This window comes from Piliocolobus tephrosceles, chromosome 6 (assembly GCF_002776525.5).
Source record: "Piliocolobus tephrosceles isolate RC106 chromosome 6, ASM277652v3, whole genome shotgun sequence".
NCBI classification, from domain to species: Eukaryota; Metazoa; Chordata; class Mammalia; order Primates; family Cercopithecidae; genus Piliocolobus; species Piliocolobus tephrosceles.
Genome location: NC_045439.1, coordinates 71,633,660 through 71,659,713, shown reverse-complemented (window position 1 = coordinate 71,659,713; position 26,054 = coordinate 71,633,660). Strand labels below are relative to the sequence as shown.

The window sequence follows — 26,054 nt, the reverse complement described above, 5'->3', positions numbered from 1 at the left end:
ACATAACGAAGTCATTCTAAATACATTCAAACATTTTAAAGGAAAAGCTTCATGAAATCCCTTATCATTTACATTCAAATGCTAAAAAGTAATTATTTTAGGCTGTTATAATGAGGCATGTTTTTATATCTTTAAAATCTATTATATAGTAATTAGATACAAATTGAGAAATTGCTAATCATTGCTATGTGTCTTGGGAATTTTTGAAAGACTACTGAAAGAATCAATTTTTAATGGTTAAGCATTAATAGAAATTTCAGGCATATGTATGTTTGACATACTTTATATATTATTTAATATTGATTTTATGTATTTCTATCTCTATGGACTTACAAGATTGTGTCCTATGGGCGCAGGGTGTGGTGGCTCACACTTGCAATCTGAGCACTCCAGGAGGCCGAGGCAGGCGAATCACCTGAGATCAGGAGTTTTGAGACCAGCCTGGCCAACATGGTGAAACCCCATCTCTACTAAAAATACAAAAATTAGACAGGTGTGGTAGCACACACCTGTAATCCCAGCTACTCAGGAGGCTGAGGGAGGATTCCTTGAAACTGGGAGGTAGAAGTTGCAGAGAGCTGAGATCATGCCACTGCACTCCAGCCTGTGCGACACAGTTAGACTCCATCTCAAAGAAACAAAAAAAAAAGATTGTGTCCTATGGATAACCAGTAGGTTTTGCTATACTCCAAAACCACCAAAGAAGTTGCTACCTATATGTTTTTGACCCAGATGCTAATTCATTTCTGAAATAGAGTAGAAGACTTCTGTACATGGGATAGGTCTGTTAAAATGATTGGCAACCAAACTACTCTTCTAAATTTCTTTCAAATGCTACTGAAGTCATTTTGGAACTCAAGGTATATAACATAGTCTACAGATGACTATTATTAATTGAAGAAGACAAAGCAGCTAAATGAAATTCAACATGTGTACAAGTGAAGTCCTCAAATACACTAGAATGTTAATACTGGAAGAGACCTTAAAGTTCTAATTTCCCACCCAACACAGAAGCTTGTGCCACCATATGCCTGATAAGTAGACACCCTGCCTCTGCTTGAATACTTCTAAGGTTGGGGATTTTATGAATTCACAAATCAACCCATTTCTTATTTATTTATTTTGAGACGGAGTTTCACTCTTGTTGCCCAGCCTGGAGTGCAATGGTGCGATCTCGGCATGCTGCAACCTCTGCCTCCCGGGTTCAAGCAATTCTCTTGCCTCAGCTTCCCAAGTAGCTGGGATTACAGGCACCCACCACTATGCCCCGCTAGTTTTTTATTTTTAGTAGAGACGGGGTTTCGCCATGTTGGCCAGGATGGTCTTGAACTCCTGACCTCAGGTGATCCGCTGGCCTCAGCCTCCCAAAGTGCTGGGATTACAGGTGTGAGCCACCGCGCCTGGCCCCCATTTCATTTTTAAAGAGCTACAATCATTAGAACATGTTAATACTAAGCTAAAAACTGTCAAACTGTCTTCCAGATGCTAGCTCTTTCAAAATGAGTTTTACCAAATAAATCCAATCTGTATTCTATATATTATCTTTTCCGTTATCTGAAGATCAGTCTAATATACATCTCACCTTTCCTTTTCCAGGTTAAAAGGGTTCTTCTTAGCTCCTCTTAACAAACATATTCATTATTTTGGGTTACAGTTTCAGTTTACTAATGTTTCTATTAAACTTGTGTATGGAATAGAATACAGTATCAACACACGCTCTGGATAATACAGTAAACCCATAATGGGGCTGTTTCTTCCTTTGGTCTGTTCAATAAATTACTTTCTGCATTTTAAAAGTGATGGCTCCAATGGAACTTGTAGTCAATTCAAGCTTCTAAGTCTTTTTCTTACGAAGTTCTTTTAAGCAGGTACAACTGACTGCTAGAACTAAAGGAGGATTTCATAATTTTCCCTCACCAGGTTCAGATTATCTTTAAGCCTATGAAGGTCTATTGTTAACCTGACTCTGCTATTCATGTGCTGGCACTCTGCCAGATTTGGGCTATCCTTAAGTTCAAATTCCAGTGTCTTCATTTACATTTTGGACAAAAATGTCAATGGGACAGGCTTGGTTAAGAGCTGTATAGCAAGTCATTACAGGCTTTCCTCCTGGTTAAAAAAATTCACATCCTATATTTATTAAGTCCTTACTGTTTGTGACAATTCATTAAATTTCCACAACAATACTAAGAAGTAGTAATAACCATTATTATCCCTATTTTTATAGGTGAGGAATTGAAGCTTAAAAGGATGAAGTAACTCGCCTAAGGTCACAAATAGTAAGTGGCAGAGCCAGGATTCAAACCCAGGCAGGCTGGTTCCAGAACCTATACTGTAACCACCTCCCTATATTGCTTCTTGTTAAATAATTAATTTATGTGCTATGAATATGATTATATAATCATTCATGAATATACTTACCAAACTGTTGTGAAGACCACATTTCTTCAACTTGTCCACAAGCAACTTAGTTAAATGCTTTATTGCAGTCTATGGTTTTCCCTAATCTAGTAATCCTATTAAAACAAATTAAGTTATTTTGATGTGATTTGTTATGGTGAACTCATGGTGGCTCCCAGTGATCACTACACTTCATTATCTAAGTGCTCACAAACCATCTGTTTAATAATCCTATTTTGCCAGGCACTGACATGAAGCTCATGAATGTTGGTTAATTTCTATAGTCTATGGCCTGCTCCGTGTTCTTTTGTGAAAATCAGATGTTTACCCATTGCTACAGACTGAATGTTTGCATCCTGCCCACCCCCCAAATTCATATCCTGAAATCCTTACCCCTCAATGTGATGGTAGTGGAAGGTAGGGGACTCTGGGAGGTGATTAGGTTATGAGGGCTCCTTTATAACGGATTAGTGTCCTTACAAAAGAGACCCCAGAGAGCTTACTTGACTCTTCTGCTATTATATATAAGGTTACAATGAGAAGATGGTCATCTGTGAACGAGGGAGTGGTCCCTCACCAGGCAATGAATCTGTGAGCATCTTGATCTTAGATTTCTCAGCCCCCAGAACTGTGAGAAATAAATTTCTGTGGTTTATAAGCCATTCAGTCTATGGTATTTTTGTTGTATCAGCCTGAATGGACTAAGACATTCACCTTATGGCAATGCACTCATTCTCTATGATTACCAACAGGAATTCCAGAGTCAATTCTAGATTTCCTCAGTGCCATATAGTATCATTTATCTGGGGCTGGAGACTAGAATTCTTATAAAGGAATTGTATTATGTCTCTCACTAAATCAGCTTATCCTCCTGACTTCTCCATTTGTGTTAAAAGTACCTAACAACTAATTATAATCACTCAGGATTAAAACCTGATAGTCTTTTAGTCTTTTTTGATTCCCTCTATTTTCCTTACTACATCTCTAATGAGCTCATTTTTTTAAAAAATTACTATATTCCTTTTTTGTACTTTCCTTCCTATTCCTCTACTGCTGTCCTAGATCACATGCTACTCATCCCACATACCGTACATACTAATTCATGAGGTCTTAAAAGTCTTTTCTCTCTTCCTTCCCTCTCTCCTTCATATCCACCTTCTTTCATTCAAATAATGAGAGCTGACCAAATGCTAGCTTTTGCAGATGCAACAATGAGTAAAAACAGACATGGTCTCTGCTCTCGAAGCTCTGTGTACAGTGGAGGAGCCAGAGTAAAATAACAATACAATAAATGAATAAATAATTTAAAAATACAAATGATGCTCTAAAAATTAATATACTTTTCTGAATACAAATAACAAAGGACATGGATCTATAATAGCTCTTGAACTAAAAGCTGAAGAACATACAGAAGTTAATTAGGTTGGGCAGTTACTTCAGGAGATAGGGGTATATATGTAGAAACTAACTTACTATTCTTACTGCCCCAAGTCCCCATTCTTTCCCCCATCTTTCAGGCACTCACACTCAGTAAAACACACTCTATGATATATCCCTCAATCATGTGAGAAAACATGCTTTAATATACTTTCTAGCAGTCATACATATTTTCCTACATTCACTTGCTGTTTAGATTATTCATTTTTAGCAATCGGGAAAAGTTTCTTGAAAACAACAGGCACAGCATCCAATACTATGCCTAAGCAGAGTGGGCATTCAATAAATACTGGTGACTATTGAAAAGATACTTAAGTTGCATTTTTTTCTATTATTACCTAGTACATAGCATAAAAACAGAACTATCTGTAGTTAATGGCATTTATTTAAATATGTCACTTTGATAAGTGTGTCACTAAGACAAAGGTGTCTATAGATCTTTTGATTTGTGGCTATGGTAGCTGTGGTAATTCACTGAACAAACATTTGTTAAATGCCAATAGGCCTGGTACTAGGTGCTGGAGATATAGCAGTAAGCAAAAGAGACAAAGTCCTTGTTCTCATGACCTGGATATTCTAGTGGGAGGAGTCAGATAAACATATACAAAAATAAACTAGATAAACTTACACGGTGATAAATCTATAAAGAAAATAATATAGGGTAATGTGATAAAGTTCCTGAGTAGAAGGGGGCTTATTTAGCTAGGATGGTCTAAAAAGGTCCTTCTAAGAAACTGTTACATGAGTTTAAGAACAGAACAATTAGAATGAGGAAGTCTGATAATGTGGATAAAAAACATTTCAAACCGAGACAGTAGTAAGTGTACAGAGCCCTTAAGATGTGAATGAGTTTGACATGTTGGAAGGTTAGAATGACAGTCAGTGAGACCAGATTATGGTAAATGAAAAGGAAAAAGACAGGAGATGAGATCTAGAGGTAGGCGGCTGGTGGGGCCAAATTACATAGGGCCATAGTGAGGAATTAAAGAGTTTTATTCCTGGCTGGGTGCGGTGGCTCACGCCTGTAATCCCAGCACTTTGGGAGGCTGAGGTGGGCGGATCATGAGGTCAAGAGATCGAGATCATCCTAGCCAACATGGTGAAACCTTGTCTCTACTAACAATACCAGAACTGGCTGGGTGTGGTGGTGCATGCCTGTAGAGTCCCACCTACTCGGGAGGCTGAGTCAGAAGAATCACTTGAACCCAGGAGGTGGAGGTCGCAGTGAGCAGAGATTGCACTATTGCACTCCAGCATGGTGACAGAGCGAGACTCTGTCTCAAAAAAAAAAAAAAAAAAAAGGAAAAAGAAAAAAAAAAAAAAGAGTTTTATTTCCTATACAATGAGAGGCCTCTGCTATCTCACCCACATAACATTTACTGTGGTGAGATAACTTGCACTGAACCATTGATATTTTCTGTTTTCTCAATCCTCTATTCTTGTCATCAGTAGTATATATGCAAAAATTGGAGTTAGAGGCAGTTTCTTCTATAAGGTTGTTATATTTGGGACTCAAACAATGAGTATAATTTCACACAATTTATTAAATATAATCCTAAATTCACTTTTACTAAAATAATGAAAAAATTTAAAAATTATTCCTTAAATTTGTTTTTTGAACAAATTCATTTTCCAGACTATATTTAGTATATAGTTCTTTGGAAAGTATCTTATATTTCTGTCCAAAATAAAGAAAAACAGATTTAAAATAAAAAATCAGACCAAGCAGCACTACAAGGTTCATTTATTTGCACAACTATTGTGACTAAACTTCAAGGCAGAAAATGAAACACTTTCCATTACACTAATAGTAATTCAGAGGAAATGGACTTAAATAAAGTGCTTCTTTCCCCCTATTTTGGGGGGTCCAGGAAATGAAAGATAGACTAGAGAGTTCAACTAAGTATGTTACAATTATCTCAACTTGATCTTCATCAAACTTCTAAAAGGATGATTCAGCTACCTATGAAGCAGAGTATCAGCAAGTGGCTAGAACAAGGAGACAGAGGAAATGAGAGAGGCTCCTGTGAACACTTTACACCAATGCTTGCAGCACTTTTGATTTTTAGGGGTGAATACACTCAGCTAAGTGGAAATTATTTTTAACCATTTTCCATCAATCTTCCTCAGGTAGAGATAATTTATAGAACAGATTGCTTGGACTGGGGTTATATCAGGATTTTTATATGGTGGTACAACATTTCTAAGAGAAACTTAGCTAAACTGAATGTTTGGCTAATCTGCTCAAGAAGTATAGTCTATGTTATAAATATTCTGCTGCTACTGTCTTGAGCCTTGAAAAAGCTTCTCTTCACAAGAAATATAAATGCTACATTTAAATAGGTCCAAGGATATTTACTTCTCATTCTGAGAAAATAAAATGTTTGAAAATAATTTACAAATCACATATTTTAAATAAAAAGTCAGAACTAAAATTAGTTTCTATAAAATAGATATAAATGATTTTATCCTACCAAGTTTAAAGCAAAGGACCAGAGTCATAAATAATTCTAGCTTGCCAGAGGCATGGCTATTTCTTTATACTGACTGTCGACTATCTAATTTAATTAGAGGTATTAAACTCCTTGCTGAGGTCAACAAGCCTTACTTCCTCCAATATTATACTTCAACCAGTGCTCATTAATGTGTCTACTGAATGGATTAACACACCTAAAGATATATGTACAAAGGACAGGGGGGACAACCTAATGATATCCAATTGTTCATTTATAATAGGACACATGTTCTAGGCCTCAACTTATTACCATTAATGTGGAATTTATTAAATTCAGGAGAAAAAATACCAATACAGAAAGTGATTTTTTATCAAGGACAACCAGTATAAGACAACTGGCTTCTATGATTAAGTTTAAACATTTAACCTATCAAAAATAAAGTGATACCAAAATAAAACTAAAATATAAGCCTGCTACTTAGAAAAACCTCATATACTAGAACTCTGAGGAACAGATTAAGGAAAGAGTCATTAAGTATAAGGAAATGGGAAACATCAGTATACAAAGAAATCAATGTTTATAAGGTTTTAAACAATTTCTATGAAAAGAAGGTTTAGGCTAATTACACTGAATTATGAGATCAAATAAAAATTCCCTTTCTGTTGGACTTAAAAGTTGCTATTGTTTCTTGGAGAATGGCAGTGTCAGGAGGTATATGACCACATTTTTCATACATATAGAGCTTAAGCATTGCTTTAATCTAGTTTGACACTGACAAAGTAAATTTTACTTAAATCGATTTAAATTACTACTAGAGAAAATAAGACATTTCTCCAAAGAGTATATACAAATGGGCAATAAGCACATGAAAAGATGTTCAATATCATTAGAAGGAAAATACAAGTCAAAACCACAACAAAATATCATTTCACACCTACTACTATGGCTATAATTATTTTTTTAAAACAGAAAATAACAAGTGTTAGCAAAGATGTGGAAAAACTGCAACACTTAGGCATTGCTGGTGGAAATATAAAATGATGTGGTTGCTATAGAAAACATCCTGACTTCTCAGAAAGCTAAACATACAATTACTATATGACCACAGCGATTCCACTCCTAGCTATATAGCCAAATTGAAAACAGGGATTCAAATAGATATTTGTATGCCAATGTTCACTGCAACATTGTTTACAAGAACCAAAAGGTGGAAACAACCCAATTCCAGCCACAGATGAATGGGTAAACAAATTGAGGCATATACTTGCAACAGATTATTAATCAGCTTTAAAAAGGAATGATGTTCTGATGTATGCTACAACATGAATGAATCTTGAAAACATGCTAAGTTTAAAACAACTATGGTTAATATGCTATGGGGCTCTAATGGAAAAAGTAGACAACATGTAAGAACAAATGGACAAGGTATGTAGAGAGATGGAAATTTCAGGGAAAAAAATTAAAGAAAAAATGCTAGAGTAAAAAAAACACTGGAACAGAAATTTTTAAATGTCTTTGATAGGCTCATTCACAGACAAGACACAGCTGAAGAAAGAATCTCTGAGTTTCAAGATATCTCAATAGCAACCTCCAAAACAGAAAAGCAAAGAGAAAAAAAGACTTATATTCAAAAGAATATACAAAAACTGTGGGACGACCATGAAAGATGTAAATACATGTAATGGGAATACCAAAAGAAGAAGAAAGAGAAAAAGGAACAGAAGCAATATTTGAAGCAATAATAACTGAGAATTTCCCCAACTTAATGTCAGTCATAAACCCAGATCCAGGAAGCTCGGTGAACACCAAGCAGGGTAAATGTCAAAAAACTATGCCTAGGTGCATCATATTTAAATTCGGAAAATCAAGGAGAAAGAACAAATTATTCAAAGAAGCCCAAGGAAAAAAAATCGTACCTACAGAGTAGCAAAGACAAAAATTACTTCTGATGTCTCAGAAATTACATAAGCAAGAAGAGAGTTGAGTGAAATATTTAAAGTATTGAGAGAGAAAAAAAATACCACACACCTAGAATTCTGTATCTGAAATTATCCTTCAAAAGTGAAAAAGAAATAGACTTTCTCAGGCAAACAAAAATTGAGGGAATTTGCAGCCTGCAGACCTACCTTTCAAGAAATGTTAAAACAAGTTCTTCAGAGAGAAGAAAAACATATATGTCAGAAACTTGGATCTACATCATGAAAGGAAGAGCATGACAGAATGAATAATTGAGGGTAAATTAAAACTTTTTTCTTAGTTGTAATTGGTTTAACAGAATATAGTCTAATAATAACAGCAATGTATTTGAATATATGTGCTCATATTTATATATATAGGCTTATAAATACCTAAAATAAGTGAAATGAATGACAGCAATGATACAAGGGATGGGAAGGAGGGATTAGGAATATTGTGCTCTCGCAAGCAGTACAATATAATATAAGCAGTACAGTATAATTTTTTTTTGAGATAGGGTCTCACTTTGTCACCCAAGCTGGAGTACAGTGGCACAATCATGGCCCACTGCAGCCTCAACCTCCCCAAGCTCAGGTGATCCTCTCACCTCAGCCTCCCAAGTCGCTGGGACCATGGGGATGCACCAGCATGCCTGGCTAACTTCTGTGTTTCTTGTAGAAACAAGATTTCACCATGTTGCCTGGGCTGGTCTTGAACTCCTGGGTTCAACAGATCTGCCAGCCTCTGCTTCCAAAAGTGCTGGGATTACAGATGTTAGCCACTGCACCCAGCTGGTATAGTGTAATTTGAAAGCAGACTTGTAACTTAGATTAACTACAAATGTATAGTGTAAACTCTATAGCAATCACTAAAAAGTTAAAAAAGAATCATAACTGATATGTTAAGAAAGGAGAGAGAATAGAATCATATAAAATGCTCAATTAAAACAAGAAAAGGCAGAAAAAGTATAAAAGACAAAAATTGGAAAAAAGACCAAGGGCAACAATAGAAAACAGAATACAGTAGACAGAAATAGAAAACAGTAAAGAATATAGTAGGTATTAATTCAACTATATTAATAATCACTTCAAAAATCAATGTTATAAATATACCAATTAAAAGATACTGTCAGAGTGGAGCTAAAAACATATTGTTTACAAGAAAGCCACTCTAAAGACAAATATAGACTAAAAGTAAAAAGATATACCATGCTAACACTAATCAAAAGAAAGCAGGAATAGCTATATTAATTTCAGACAGAACAGACTTCAGAGCAAGAAAGTTATCAGGGATAAAGAGGAGTCTCTATAATAAAGGAGTCAATACTACAAGATGACATAGCGATCCGTACATGTAGGTGCCTAACAAAGCATCAAAATGCATCAAGCAAAAACTGACAGAACTTCAAACTCACATGGAACATTCACCAAGATAGACCGCATTTTGGACCATCAAACACACCTTCGGAAATTCAAAAGAATAGAAATCATAAAATGTCTGCTCTCAAACAATGGAATTAAATTAGAAATCAGTAACAGAAAGATAGTTAGAAAACCCAAAAATACCTGGAGATTAAACAATATACTTCTTAAAAACACATGGGTCAAAGAAGATATCTCAAGAGAAAGTAAGAAACATTTTGAACCAAATGAAAATGCAAAAGTTCTGGAAAGAGACAGTGATGATGGTTGCAAAACACTGTGAGAGTACTTAAAGCCAATCAATTAGTTAAAAATGATTTTAAAAATAGTTAAAATAAAGTTATTCTCTAATAAATCTAGCGCATAAAAGTTTCGCCATTTCAGAGTGCAACTTTAATTAAAACTCAATCACTTTTTTTGTATAAGGTATAAGGAAGGGATCCAGTTTCAGCTTTCTACATATGGCTAGCCAGTTTTCCCAGCACCATTTATTTCTTTCCCCATTTCTTGTTTCTGTCAGGTTTGTCAAAGATCAGATGGTTGTAGATGTGTGGTACTATTTCTGAGGCCTCTGTTCTGTTCCATTGGTCTATAACTCTGTTTTGGTACCAGTACCATGCTGTTTTGGTTACTGTAGCCTTGTAGCATAGTTTGAAGTCAGGTAGCGTGATGCCTCCAGCTTTGTTCTTTTGGCTTAGGATTGTCTTGGCAATGCGGGCTCTTTTTGGGTTCCATATGAACTTTAAAATAGGTTTTTCCAGTTCTGTGAAGAAAGTCATTGGTAGCTTGATGGGGATGGCATTGAATCTATAAATTACTTCGGGTAGTATGGCCATTTTCATGATATTGATTCTTCCGATCCATGAGCTTGGAATGTTCTTATATTTGTTCATGTCCTCTTTTATTTCATCAAGCAGTGGTTTGTAGTTCTCCTTGAAGAGGTCCTTCACATCCATTGTAAGCTGGATTCCTAGGTATTTTATTCTCTTTGTAGCAATTGTGAATGGGAGTTCACTCATGATTTGACTATCTTGTTTGTCTGTTAATGATGTATAGGAATGCTTGTGATTTTTGCACATTGATGTTGTATCCTGAGACTTTGCTGGAGTTGCTTGTCAGCTTAAAGAGATTTTGGGCTGAGACGATGGGGTGTTCTGAATATACAATCATGTCATTTGCAAACAGGAACAATATGACTTCCTCTTTTCCTAATTGAATACCTTTTCTTTCTTTCTCTTGCCTGACTGCCCTGGCCAGAACTTCCAACACTATGTTGAATAGGAGTGGTGAGAGAGGGCATCCCTGTCTTGTACCAGTTTTCAATGGAAATGCTTCCAGTTTTTGCCCATTCAGTATGGTATTGGCTGTGGGTTTGTCGTAAATAGCTCTTGTTATTTTGAGATATGTTCCATCAGTACCTAGTTGATTGAGAGTTTTTAGCATGAAGGGCTGTTGAATTTTGTCGAAGGCCTTTTCTGCATCTATTGAGATAATCAGGTGGTTTTTGTCATTGGTTCTGTTTATGTGATGGATTACGTTTATTGTTTTGTGTATATTGAACCAGCCTTGCGTCCCAGAGATGAAGCCGTCTTGATCGTGGTGGATAAGTTTTTTGATTTGCTGCTGGATTCGGTTTGCCAGTATTTTATTGAGGATTTTCGCATTGATGTTCATCAGGGATATTGGTCTAAAATTCTCTTTTTTTGTTGTGTCTCTGCCAGGCTTTGGTATCAGGATGATGCTGGCCTCATAAAATGAGTTACAGAGGATTCCCTCTTTTTCTATTGATTGGAATAGTTTCAGAAGGAATGGTACCAGCTCCTCTTTGTACCTCTGGTAGAATTTGGCTGTGAATCCAACTGGTCCTGGACTTTTTTTGGTTGGTAGGCTATTAATTATTGCCTCAATTTCAGAGCCTGTTACTGGTCTATTCAGGGATTCCACTTCTTCCTGGTTTAGTCTTGGGAGGGTATATGTGTCCAGGAATTTATTCATTTCTTCTAGATTTTCTAGTTTATTTGCATAGAGGTGTTTATAGTATTCTCTGATGGTAGTAAACTAGTTCAACCATTGTGGAAGGCAGTGTGGCGATTCCTCAAGAATCTAGAACTAGAAATACCATTTGACCAAGCCATCCCATTAGTGGGTATATACCCAAAGGAGTATAAATCATGCTGCTATAAAGACACATGCACACTTAATGTTTATTGTGGCACTATTCACAATAGCAAAGACTTGGAACCAACCCAAATGTCCATCAATGATAGACTTGATTAAGAAAATGTGGCACATATACACCACGGAATACTATGCAGCCATAAAAAAGGATGACTTCACGTCCTTTGTAGGGACATGGATGAAGCTGGAAACCATCATTCTGAGCAAACTATTGCAAGGACAGAAAACCAAACACTGCATGTTCTCACTCATAGGTGAGAACTGAACAATGAGAACACTTGGACACAGGGTGGGGAACATTACACATTGGGGCCTGTTGTGGGGTAGGGGGAGTGGGGAGGGATAGCATTAGGAGATATACCTAATGTAAATGATGAGTTAATGGGTGCAGCACACCAACATGGCACATGTATATATACGTAACAAAGCTGCACATTGTGCACATGTACCCTACAACTTAAAAGTATAATTAAAAATAAATAAATAAATAAAATAAAACTCAATCATTTAACAACTCTTTTATTTTTTTGAGATGGAGTCTCGCTCTGTCACCAGGCTGGAGTGCAGTGGCGTGATCTCGGCTTACTGCAACCTCCGCCTTCTGGGTTCAAGTGATTCTCCTGCCTCAGCCTCCCGAGTAGCTGGGACTACAGGCATGCACCACCATGCCCGGCTGGTTTTTTGTATTTTTAGTAAAGACAGGGTTTCACCATGTTGGCCAGGATACTCTCAATCTCTTGACCTCATGATCCATCAATCTCTTGACCTCATGTTCTGCCTGCCTCGGCCTCTCAAAGTGCTGGGATTACAGGCATGAGCCATCATGCCCAGCCAATAACTCTTAAATGGTGCTATCATGCCTAAAATTTGTCTTATTTGCTATGATAAAGGATTATTAAACATCCATTTCAGATGCTTCTTTTAAAGTAATTAAGGACCCTTGTGACAATTTGAGGGAAACAGGCATCTTATTTGACATTTCTACAAAGGTCACAGGAGTAAAGTATCAAGTGCCATATAATTACCAAGTTTAATACAGTGAAGTAAAAATATCGTGACATAATTTTCTTTAATAAAAAAGGCATTTTAATAGAAAATAATCTAGTTTGTTCCACTCTTAGGTTTTCAATCTAAGATACTATTAATTTTTACAAATTAAAACCATGATGAGATTGCCTATTAGAATGACTATTATCAAAAAGACAAAATGTAATGGCAAGCATGTGGAAAAAAGGGGACTTTGGTACATAGGTGGTGGGAATTTAAATTAGTACAGGCATTATGGAAAACAGTACGGGGGTTCTTCAAAAAATTAAAAATTAGAACTATCATTATGATCCAGCAATCCCACTACTGGGTATATATCCAGAGAAAATGACATCAGTGTGTCAAAGAGATTATCTGCATGCTCACGTTCAGTGCAGCCTTATTCACAATAACCAGGATATGGAATCAATCTAAGAGTCCATAATTTGATGAATGGATAAAGAAAATGTGGTACAGATGCAAAATAGAACACTATTCAACCTTACAAATGAAGGAAATTCTGTCATTTGCAAAAACACGGATTAACCTGGAGGACAATGTCAGGTACATTAAGCCAGGCACAAAAAGACAATGCATAATCTCACTTTGAAGTGGAATCTAAAAAAGTTGAACTCATAGAAAGATGGAGTACAGTAAGTCCTCACAATGTCATCAATAGGTTCTTGGAAACTGCGACTTTAAGCAAAACAACATATAGCAGGCCTTCAAATAATGTCATATCCCTCATAGTTTCATTATAAGGTTGATGATAAAATACAATTGGTTTCATTACATGTCATTTTCCTTAAATGGAGAGAGTCAGTGCTTATGGGGAAGAGTTTGAAATTGGAGAGAAGCTGGTCAGGGGACACAAAATTTCAGTTAGGAGGAATGGGTTAAAGAGAGCTATTGCACAACATAATGACTATAGTTAAGAACAACATGCTGTACACTTGAAAATTACTAAGAGAATAGATTTTAAGTGTTCTCAGCATGAAAAACTGGTATGTGAAGTAATGCATATTTTAATTAGCTTGATTTAGCTATTCCACAATGTTTACATATATCAAAATGTGTTGTATACCATAAATACATACAATTTCAATTGATCAATTAAAAAAATAAATGTTTAAAAAAGAAATATATGAGAAATATACTTAAGACAGTCACTACTGTAGGACAGTAGAATAGTAATATATTATTAATTTTACGGTCTGCATTGGGGTTTAAAAGTTATGTCCATGAAGCCACGATTAAATCTATTTATTTAGTTAGTTATTTTTGAGACAGTGTTTTACTCTGTCACTGAGGCTGGAGTGCAGTGGTGCAATCTTGGCTCATTGCAGCCTCAAGTTCCTGGACTCAAGCAATCTTTCTACCTCAGCCTCCAAATAGCTGGGACTACAAGCATGCACCACCATGCCTGGCTAATTTTTTTTGTAAGGACAGGGTGTCATTATGTTAACCAGGCTGGCCTCGAACTTTGGGCTTGAGCAATCCTCCCACCTTAGCCTCCCAAAGTACTGGGATTATAAGTGTCAGCCACTGTGCCTGGCTTATTTGTCTTTTCACGCTATACTTACAATTGTGTCTACTTTGGGTATGATTTATTTTCAAAGAGATTTAAGATGAATTCCTGAAAAAAATGGTTTACGTGAAGTTTTAACAAACCTTCACTTTATTCCAATCCTATTTAATATCATATACCATTATCAGTATTGATGTCTTATCTCGTACTTCTAAAAAGCATATGCCAAGAAATTCTGTAGCAAACTTTTTACTGAATATGCTTTCCTAGACTTATTAATTACCTCTACCCCACCACTCATTGCAATCTAAATAGTGCTCATATATTAGTTTTCCTAGCTATTATCCATTTATTAGGCAATTTCTAACAATACTCTAAAATCTAAACAAAAGGCATAAAAGGTAGTTGATACAGTTTGCCTTTGTGTCCCCAACCAAACCTCATCTTGAATTGTAATCACTGGGTATTGAGAGAGGAACCTGGTGGGAGGTGATTGGATCATGGTGGCAGTTTCCCCTATGCTGTTCTAGTGGTAGTGAGTTCTCATGAGAGCTGATGGTTTCATAAGTGTTTGACAGTTACTCCTTCACATGCTCACACTCTCTATTGCCTGCTGCCACATAAGATGTGCCTGTTTCCCCTTCTACCATGATTGTAAGTCTCCCGAGCCCTCCCCAGTCATATGGAACTGTGAGTCAATTAAACCTCTTTTCTTTATAAATTACCCAGTATCAGTATTCTTTAAGCAATGTGAAAACAGACTCAATACAGTAGTCAATCAAATCTTATAAAAGATTTGTAAAGAGTCCTAAACTTGCTTTCAAAAACAGTAGGTTAATAACCCTGTTTCAAAGCTTATTAGTGAAGTGAGAAGAGCTTTGATATCAGGCAACAGAGTATCAAGTGAAATGGCTGATCATATTCAGTTGGTTACATTTAGTAATAGTTTTGGATAAACTGAGGACACGATTTTCAGTAAAACCCTGGGGCAAAAACAAACAAACTGAGAAGAAAGAGGAGGAGAAGGAAGAGGTAAAGGAGAAATGTTGGATAAAGTTTTACTTTTAAAAACATTTCTCACAAAACCAAATATGAGTTGAATACATACAACTGTACTCTGAGGTTATCTCTGTAGCTACAATGACTTTTCAATGGCTGTGTGAGCTACAGCAAAATGGTGGTGTAAATTTTAACAGTTGTGGACCATGAATATCATTCTACGATATCCCTTACAGATTCTAAGGTAGCAAGATTTATTTCAATTAAATACCACTTATTTGCTACATTAGTTTTAGCCCGAATGTATGGGATATAGCATGTTATATTTTAAGTGCTATGTATGTATGTTTTTCTGAGGGTCTCACTTTGTCACTCAGGTTGGAGTGTAGTGGTGTGATCACAGCTCACTGTAGCCTAGACATCCCAGGCTCAAGCAATCCTCCCACAGTAGCCTCCTGAGTAATTGGGACTATAAGCACATGCCACCATGCCTGGCTAATTTTTAAATTTTTGGTAGGGGGTCTTGCTATGTTACTCAGACTGGTCTCAAACTCTTGGGCTAAAGCAATCTTTTCACCTTGGTCTCCCAAATTGCTGGGATTATAGGCATAAGCCACCACACCTGGCCTGGAATAATTTCTATTTTATTTTTTCTTCTCCCTCAATCAATATAAACATTCTATCTGAGTCCATGTACTAAGGGCCTTGAAATATAATTTTACCAATGTAAACAAACACAGAAATCTTTCAGTTTGTTATATCCCTTGATACGGTGTGGCTCTGTGTCCCCAACTAAATCTCATCTCAAATTGTAATCCACATGTGTCAAGGGAAGAACCTGATGGGAGGTGACTGGATTATGCGGAAGGTTGCACCTGTGCTGTTCTTGTGATAGAGAATGAGTTCTCATGAGAGCTGATGGTTTTAAAGTGTGGCACTTCCCGTTTGTTAGCTCTCTTGCCTGTAGCCATGTAAGATGTTCCTTGCTTCCCCTTTGCCTTTGCCACTATTTTAAGTTTCCTGAGTCCTCTCTAACCTTATGGAACTGTGAGTCAATTACACCTCTTTTGTTTAAAAATCACCCAGTCTCAGGTAGTATCTTTATAGCAGTGTGAAAACAGACTAATATATCCCTATTTTCTTGAAGGTAAATCCTTTGTTAAGACTGTAACCAATCAGAAATGAAAGTGAAGACATTACAACAGACACTTCAGAAATAAGAAGGATCATAAAGAACTATTATGAACAACTGTATGCCAACAAATTGGATAAACTAGAGGAAATGGATAAGTTTCTAGAATAAAACAGCCTACCAAAATTGAATCAGGAAGAAACAGAAAGTCTGAACAGACCAATAACAAAGAGATTGAAGAATTAATTAGAAACCTTCAACAAAAAGCCCAGAACTAGACAGTTTCACAGCTGAATTCAACCAAACGGTCAAAGAATTATTACCAATATTTAAACTCTTCCAAAAAAGAGTGAGGGGGAATACTTCCAAACACATTTTATAAAGCCAGCATCCCCTCAATCCCTAAGCTAGACAAAGATACCAGAAGGAAACAAAACTACAGGTCAATTTCTCTGATTAACACTGATGCAAAAATCCTCAATAAAATATTAGCAAACTGAACCAATCCAACAACATATCAAAAAGATTATACATCAAGACGAAGTGGGATTTATCCTTAGCATGCAAAGCTGATTTAATGCACACAAATCAATCGATGTGATACATCACATTAACGGAAAAAAAAACTATGCGATCATGTGATCATCTCAATTGATGTAGAAAAAGCATTCAACTAAGTCCAACATCATTTATTGAGTAAAACTCTTGACAGTTTAGGTATAAAAAGAAAATTCTTCAACACAGTAAAGGTAACTTATGAAAAACCCTGCACTAACATTATAAGCAATGAGGAAAAACTGAAGGCTTTTCTATTAACATCTGATACAGGGCAAGGATGCCCACTTTTGCTGTATCTATTCAAGATAGTACTGGAAGTACTAGCAAGAACAATCAGACAAGAAAAAGAAATCTAAGGCATCCAAATCAGAACAGAAAAAGTGAAATTATCTTTATTTGCAGATGACATGATCCGCTATGTAGAAAGCCTCAGAGATTCCATGAAAACAGTGTTACAAGTAACATATGAATTCAGTAACGGTGCAGGATACAAAATCAACATACAAAAATTGCTAGCAATTCTATATACAAATTTTGACTTAGCTGAAAAATCAAGAAATGACTTAGCTGAAAAATCAAGAAAACAATTTATGATACTATAAAAATACTCAGAAATAAATTAACCAAGGAGGTGAAAGATTTATACTCTGAAAACTATAAAACATTGATGATAGAAATGTAAAACACAATGAAATGGAAAGATATCTTGGATTGAAATAACTAATATTGTTAAAATGTTCATACTACCCAAAGAAATATACAAATTTAATGGAATCCCCATAAAAACTCCAATGGCATTTTTCACAGAGATAGAAAAATCAATTCTAAAATTCGTATGGAACCACAAAAAAAAAAACCTCAAATAGCCAAAGCTAAACTGAGAAAAAAACCACAAAGGGGCATCATATTCCCTGATTTAAAATTATATTACAGGCTGGGCACAGTGGCTTACGCCTATAATCCCAGCACTTTTGGAGGCTGAAGAGGGATTGCTTGAGCCCAAAAGTTTGAGACCAGCCTGAGAAACATGGCAAAACCCCATCTCTTCCAAAAATACATAAATGAGCCAGCACGGTGGCGAGTGCCTATAGTTACAGCTACTCAGGAAGCTGAGGGAGAATCACTTGAGCCCAGAAGTTGAAGCTACAGTGAACTGTGATTGGGCACCACTGCATTCCAGCCTGGGTGAAAGAGTGAGACCCTGTCTAAAAAGAAATAAATATTACATTATATTATATTATATTACAAAGCTACAGTCATCAGAATGGTATGGTACTGGCGTAAAAACAGAAGCATATGCCAGTGGAACAAAACAGAGATCCCAGAAATAAATTCAAACGCATACAGTAAACTATTTTTTCACAAGGGCACCAAGAAGATCAACAGGGAAAGGATAGTCTCCTCAACAGGGTCTTGGGAAAATGGCATTTCCACATGGAAAAGAAGAAAACTGGATCCTTATCTTACACCATATACAAAAATCAACTTAAAATGGAGAAAAGACCAAAATATAAGACATGAAACCTAGAAGAGGATATAGAAGAAAAGCTCCTTGATACTGGCCTTGGCAAGGATTTTTTTGGACATCACATCAAAAGCTCAGGCTACAAATGCAAAAATAAATAAATGGTACTACATAAAACTAAAAAGCTTCTGCAGAACAAAGGTAACAGTCAACAAAATGAAAAGGCACCCTACAGAGGGAAAACATTTGCAAACTGCTTATCTATTAAGGGATTAATATCTAAAATTTATAAGGGTCTTATAAGTCAATAGCAGAAAAATAAATAACCTGATTAAAAACTGGGCTAAGGACCTAAACAGACAGTTATTCAAAGATGACATAAAAATGGTGAACTGGTATATGAAAAGGCTCAGCAATCACATTAATCATCACGGAAATGCAAACTGAAACCACTATGAGATATCACTTTATACTCATTAGAATGCTACTGCCAAAAAGGTAAGAGAGAACAAACATTGGTAAAGATGTGGAGAAAGGGGAACACTAGCACACTGTTGGTAGAAATGTAGACTGTACAGCAATTATGAAAAAAAGGAGGTTCTTAAAGAAATTAAACATAGAACTACCATATTACCTAGCAAACCTTTTTCTGGGCATATACTCAAAGGAGACTAAATCACTACCTCCTCAGGATATCTGCATTCCTATGTTCACTGCAGTATTATTCACAATAACCAAGATATGCAAAACTGTCCATCAATGTACAAACTGATAAAATGTGGTATTATGCATACAATGGAATATTATTCGACCTTAAAAAAGGAGATTCTGCCACTTCCTACACATGAATGGACTTGGAGGGCATTATGTGTCCTAAGTGAAATAGGCCACACACAGAAAGAAAAAATATTGCATGATATCACTTATATGTGGAATCTAAAAAAAATAAGGAGAAAATATACAGAAATAGAGAATAAGACTGGTTACCAGGGGTGGAGAGGGGTATGAAATGGGGACACGGAGCTCAAAGGATACAAAGTAGTAGATACGTAAGTTGAACAAATCTAGGGATTTAATGCACAATAAAAATTGTATGGTATTTGGGATTTTGCTAAATAAGTAGATTTTAGCTGTTCTTGTCATACACACACAAAAAAAAACTAGGTGAGCTGATAGATATGCTAATTTGCTTCAATATAGTAACCATTTTATTATCTATATGTATTCCACAACATCATGTTGTAAACCCTAAATACACACAATAAAGTTTTAAAAAAGACTGCAACCTTTAACCATATCATTGTTCCATCAAGAAAACATAGTTTGCTGTACAACCAATCTATTTTCAAGACAGCACTGGGTGGAGTGGTGTACTATAACCAGAAACAGTGCTTGATCAATTCAATTTCTTACTTACGTATTTTATGTATTAACTGCCTCAATTATGAGCATTTTAATTTGAAAGCACTTCTCAGCACTTACTTTTTTGGTCAAAGAATCATCAGAATCAGAAGGCATCCTTGTTGACACGTGAAATATTACTTCTACTGTAGAGGTAGCAAAATATGGAGTGGTCAATCCAGTGCTTTTGTTTTTTTGTAGTCCTCCCATAAAACCACAATGGTTTGTAAGATTTACCTAGAAGTAATGAAGAGCCACATAAATTAATTAAACAAAACCCAAACACAGTACTGAGAAAGACTCAAACTTCTTGCTTAAGAAAAAAAATTGGGAACAAAGTCTTTTGCGTGTTATCAACCAATACTTAATCTAGAATTGTTAGAATTGATTTCTTTGTACTGGTACTTCTTAAGTATTTGAGGATCTCTAATTAGTAGGAGTTAACTAGGAAAGGTATCAACTGCTGTGTAACTGTAGTTTGGGGAAAAGTTAAAACAGTAATATCGTTTGACAAAATGATTAATTCGGTGTGTTGTATTTACTTATAAAACTGGCTTCCTGATCTGTTAGTACTTATCACAGTCCACAACAATTAGAAATGCAGAACTACAGTTTAATTACATTTAAAAAACAACAAAGTGATCTGTAAAAAGATTTTAAAACAATTTTTATTTTCTGATTATAAATATAATACATGTTAACATCAGGGTTGTTGCATTGGATGATATTCCCTGGACCTGTGTGATGCACAGAAGCCAATAATTTGTGTTCATTGCAGAAAATTAGGGAAATAAAGGAGAAGAAAAAAAATTAAAAATCAACAGTATTTCCCTACTTAGAGAAAACCATCTGTATATATGCTTTACAATAAAAATATGAGAATAACAGGTAAAATGGAGAATTACAAAAAAAATCCCTGCACCATGTGAACTGAACACATCTCAAATATCATTATCAGTTACTAATGGCTGAATACTATATGATTGTTAGATTTTTATGCCATTACTGTAAGATTACCTCAATCTCTTTCAGTTTAAAATTTACTTTTAACTCAGTAATACACTTACATAATTAAAAATTTTAAAGTATTAAAAAAGCATACCAAAATTCTTCCTTCCATGTCTCATGTCTCTCACCTGCAACTACTCAGTTACCTTCTCAGAAAGCAATTTAAGTATCTTTAGAAAAATATTATCTGCATATATAATTAAATTCTTATATGTTTAGGTGCACACATCCATGCACGTTTGTGTGCACATACACACAGTACATGCATATAAAACATTTGGCATCTTGCTTTTGGAATTAATATATCTTGAAAAATACTCCTTATTAGTAAGTAAAGAGAGTCCTCATTTTTGGTTCCTGGCTTCACAGAAGTTCATTTTACTGATGTACAGTAATTTAGTTCCCTACTTGAAGGATATTTAGGTTGTTTTCTGTCTTTTGCTATCACAGTCAATGCTGCAGCAAATAACACTGAACTCATATCACGTTCCATTTGTGAAAGTAGAGCTACGGACAAATAGTTATACGTGAAACTTTAAGTCAAATGGCATGTGGACTTCTAATTCTAAAACACACTACCAAGTTGCCCTCCACAGATGCCACCAACAATGTATGAGGATGCCTGTTTCCCTCATATCCTTTCAGATATAGTATATTATCAACTTTATGATCTTGGCTAATCTGATAGGTGACAAATAGTATCTCCAGGTAGATTTTTTGTTTTGTTTTACTTTAGTTGGGAAAGTTACTTATTTTCAGGTAAATTCTCTGATAACATAAAGGAGAAAGTCTCAGTTTAGTGTTCCTTTGCTGTAAACACTTAACATTTGCTGATCTCCATTGTTTAAATTAAACATCTGGAGAGTCACATGAAGAAATGAAAAAATTAAAAAGAAATCCCATGTACACTTCACCCAGAGCCCCCCGGTGCAAAACTCTATCGCCACCAGGATACGGATGACACTGATATAGCTATGAGACACAGCATGTTCAAAAATTCAAGGATCCCCCATATTGCCCTGTTATGTGAGCCATACCCACTTCCCTTCTACTGTATCCCCTCCTTAACCCCTGGCAATCACTCACTCATCTGTTCCTCACTTCTATAACTATCATTTCAAGAATGTTATATGAATTGAAGGACATAGGATATAACCTTTTCAAGTGTTTGGAGATTTTCCTGTTATCTTTTTGTTAATGATTTCAAGTTTGATTCCACTGTTGTTCAAGGACATACTCTATTATTTCAATGCTTTTAAATTTGTTGAGGCTTGTTTTATGGCCCAGGGTATGATCTATCTTGGTATATGTTCTGTGGGAACTTGAAAATAACGTATATTCTGCCATTGTTGGGTAGAATATTTTACATACGTAGATTAGATCTTGTTGGTAGGTGCTGTTGTTGAATTCCTCCATGTACTTGCTGATTTTGTCTAGTTTTTCTCTTAACTGTTGAGGAGTGAAGTCTTCAACTGTAATTGTGAATTTCTCTATTTCTTCTTTCTCTATTTCTTCTTTCAGTTCTGTCAGCTTTTGTGCCACATATTTTGTAGCTCTGTTGTTTGGCGCGCACGCATTTAGCGTTGCTGTGTCTTCTTGGTGAACTGATCCTTTTATAATTATATAATGTCCCTCTGATCTCCAGCAATTTTCTTTGCTCTAAAGTTGATCTGATATTAATGCAGCCACTCTGGCTTTTCTTTGATTGATGTTTGCACAATATAACTTTTTCTATCTTTTAACTTTCTGCCAGTCTATATTGTTTTATATATATATATATATTTTTTTTCTTTTTTCTTTTTTTTGAGATGGAGTCTTGCTCTTGTCACCCAGGCTGGAATGCAGTGGCGTGATCTTGGCTCACTGCAACCTCTGTCTCCACGGTTCAAGCAATTCTCCTGCCTCAGCCTCCTGAGTAGCTAGGATTACAGGTGCCCGCCATGCCTGGCTACTTTTTACACTTTTGGTACAGAGGGGGTTTCACCATGTTGGCCAGGCTGGTTTCAAACTCCTGACCTCAGGTGACCAGCCCACCTTGGCCTCCCAAAGTGCTGGGATTACAGGTGTGAGCCACTGCACCCAGCCTATATTCTTGTATTTCAAGTGAGTTTCTTTTAGGTAACACATAGGTGGGTCATATTTTTTAATCCACTCTGCCAATCTCTTTTAATTGGTACATTTAGATTATTTATATTTCATGTAATTATTGACAGGTTAGGGCTTAAGCTTGCCATCTTATTTTCTGTTTTCTGTTTATTTTCTATGTTTTTCATTTCTCTGTTTTACTTTTCCTGCCTCCTGTGGGTTACTTGAACATTTTCTAGAACTCTGTTTTCATCTATCATTTTTTTGAGTGTACATTTTTGTATACTTTTATAGTGGTTGCTCTATGTATTACATTACATATACATAGCTTATCACAGCCTACTAGTATTGTCATTTTACCTGCTTAAGTAAAGTAACTCTACCTTACTGTATGTTCCTTTACCATCCCATTTGAAATATAATTGTCATAAATATTTCCTCTACATATATTTGAAAACACATCAGACAGTGTTATAATTTTTGCTTCAACAGTCAAAAATAATTAAGACAACTCAAGATGAGAAAGCACATTAATTATATTTACCCAGTTTTTCTTGCCATGGTCTGCCTTCCTGATGTTTCAAAGTTCCTCCTTTTATCATTTGCTTTCTATTATTAATAGAACTTCTTTCAGTGATTGCTTTAGGGTAGGTCTGCTCTTAACAAGTTCTCTAAGTTTCTCTTCATTTGAGAATGTTGTGACCTTCTCTTCATTCCTGAAGGATATGTTTGCGAGCTGTCAGATTCTGGGTCTGCTGGGCACAGTGGCTCACACCTGTAATCCCAGCACTTTGGGAGGGGGAGGCGGGAGGATTGCCTGAGGCCAGCAGTTTGAGACCAGCATGGCCAACATGGTGAAACCCTGTCTCTACCAAAATTACAAAAAAATTTAGCTGGGTGTGGTGGTGCATGACTGTAATCACAGTTACACTGGGAGGCTGAGGCACAAGAATCACTTGAACCCAGGAGGTGGAGGTTGCAATGAGCCAAGATCGCGCCACTGCACACTAGCCTGAACAACAGAGCAAGATTCCACCTCAAAACAAATAAACAGACAAATAAACAAAAAAAAAAAAAACCAGATTCTGGGTTGACAGTTCTTTTCTTTCAGCACTTAAAAAAATGCTATGCCACTTCCCTTGGCTTCCACAGTTTCTGATAAGAAATTTGCTATCTTTCTAATAGTTTCCCCCCGACAGATAAGGTACACTTATTCTCTGGATGCTTTCAAGAATTTTTGTCTTTAGTTTTCAGAAATTAAATTATGATGTGTTACTATAGATTTCTTTTGATTTATCCTGTTTGGGTTTCACCGAGCTTTTTGAATCTACAGCTTTAAGTCTCTCACCAAATTTAGGAAGTTTTCAGCACTTTCTTCAAGTATTTCAAGTATTTTTTCAGACCAGACTCTTTCTCCTCTCCTTCTTGACTCAGATAACAGAATGCTAGATTTTTTTTGTTAATGTCCCTCAGGTCCCTGATGCTCTGTTCGTTATTTTTAGGTTTCTTTTCTTTTCCTTTTTTTTTTTTCTTTTCTTTTCTTGAGACAGGGTCTGCTCTGTTACCCAGGCTGGAGAGCAGTGACATGATCTTTACTCACTGTAACCTCTACCTCCTGGACTCAAGCAATCCTCCCATCATCCTCCCAAGTAGCTGGGATCACAGGTGCCCACCACCACACCTGGCTAATTTTTGTATTTTTTTGTAGAGAGGGGATCTCACTATGTCACCCAGGCTGGTCTCAAAACTCCTGGCTCAAGCAATCTCCAGCTTCAACCTTGCAAAGTGCTAGGGTTACAGGTGTAAGCCACCATGCCCAACCTAAGTTTATTTTCTCTGCTGTCCAGGCTGTTTCTACTGTTTTATCTTCCAGTTTACTGATTCTTCTGTACCCCCATTCCCACTCCACTTGGTCGTTGGTTGCAACTAGCGTCTTTTATTTCAGTTATTATATTTTGCACTCTAAAACTTTCATTTGATTGTTCTTTACATTTTCTAATTCTTAGGTGAGACTATTTTTCATTTGTTTCAGTTGTGTTACCAGTTACTTACTGAAGCATTTCTATCAAGGTTGCTTTAAATATTTGTAATCTTGGTGTGGGCATCTGCTGTTTTTCTAAAATACAGTTTGAGATTTTCCTGGTTCTGGATATGATGTGTAACTTTTGACTGAAATGTACACATTTTCATGAGACTCTGGATCTTATTTAAAATTCTTGTTTTAGCTGGTTGTTTGAAGACTCTGCTGTACCAGGGAAAAGAGCAGAGAATCAGGTGAAAGTGCTGACTTGTTTCTGCCAGGTGGAGGTGGAATTATATGTTCTCTACTCAATCTCTGTTGACACCTGGGAAGCAGGGACGATCCTCATTACTGATATGCAGAGGCAGGAGTTCTAGCTTCCTATGTGATGTTCACTGACACAACGGTAAGGGTGACCTCACTACTCCTGGGTGATGGTAAAAGTCCCAGTTCTCCATAAGGCCTCCTCTGCAATGACTCCAGTGGAGAGCAGGTGCCTCAATAATATTGGTGGCGATGGAATTCTACGTTTCCCATGTAGTCTCCACTGACACTTAGGTGTGAACGGGAGACTCATTACCAACTGGTAGACATGAAAGTCTTGGATTTCTACTTGGCCTTCTCCGGCACTATCTGATACTATTCCAGTGTGGTGTCGGGGGCACCTCATTACAGCCTCATGAAGATGCAAGTCTAGGCTCTTTACCTGACCTTTGCTGTCAGGGTGGGGATGGGGTCAAGGAATTTTCTGTGGTGTTTGGCTGGAGTAGTGCAGTTATTATCTAAATGTTTTTCTGCCTTTTTAGGTTGCTCCTTTCCTGGTCCTTTAGCTAGAAAGAGCAGGCTTTGGTTGGTGCTTTTTGTCTGCACCCATTGGTGTTTCTAGGTTGCTGGCTTCTTCAACTCCAAGTCTGGGATATATGAGGCAAAAAAGAAAATCCAGAAAATGCACCACTATGTCATTCTTCAGTCCTAAAGTCCCTA

At 36.3% G+C, this 26,054-nt stretch overlaps 1 protein-coding gene across 6 annotated transcripts in view; it reads right to left on the bottom strand.

Annotated features, from left to right (window-relative positions):
• RALGAPA1 (Ral GTPase activating protein catalytic subunit alpha 1) overlaps positions 1-26,054 on the bottom strand; it is a 280,919-nt gene that overhangs the window by 36,430 nt on the left and 218,435 nt on the right. For 4 of the 6 annotated variants that reach the window (XM_023189633.3, XM_023189636.2, XM_023189635.2 and 1 more), the window contains exon 36: positions 20,039-20,194. In XM_023189633.3, the coding sequence (XP_023045401.1) occupies positions 20,039-20,194 (156 nt within the window). Of the gene's footprint in view, positions 1-2,421; positions 2,517-20,034; positions 20,195-26,054 lie in introns of all 6 variants that reach the window. The other 2 variants (XR_002725793.2, XM_023189637.2) reach the window with 2 other exon arrangements.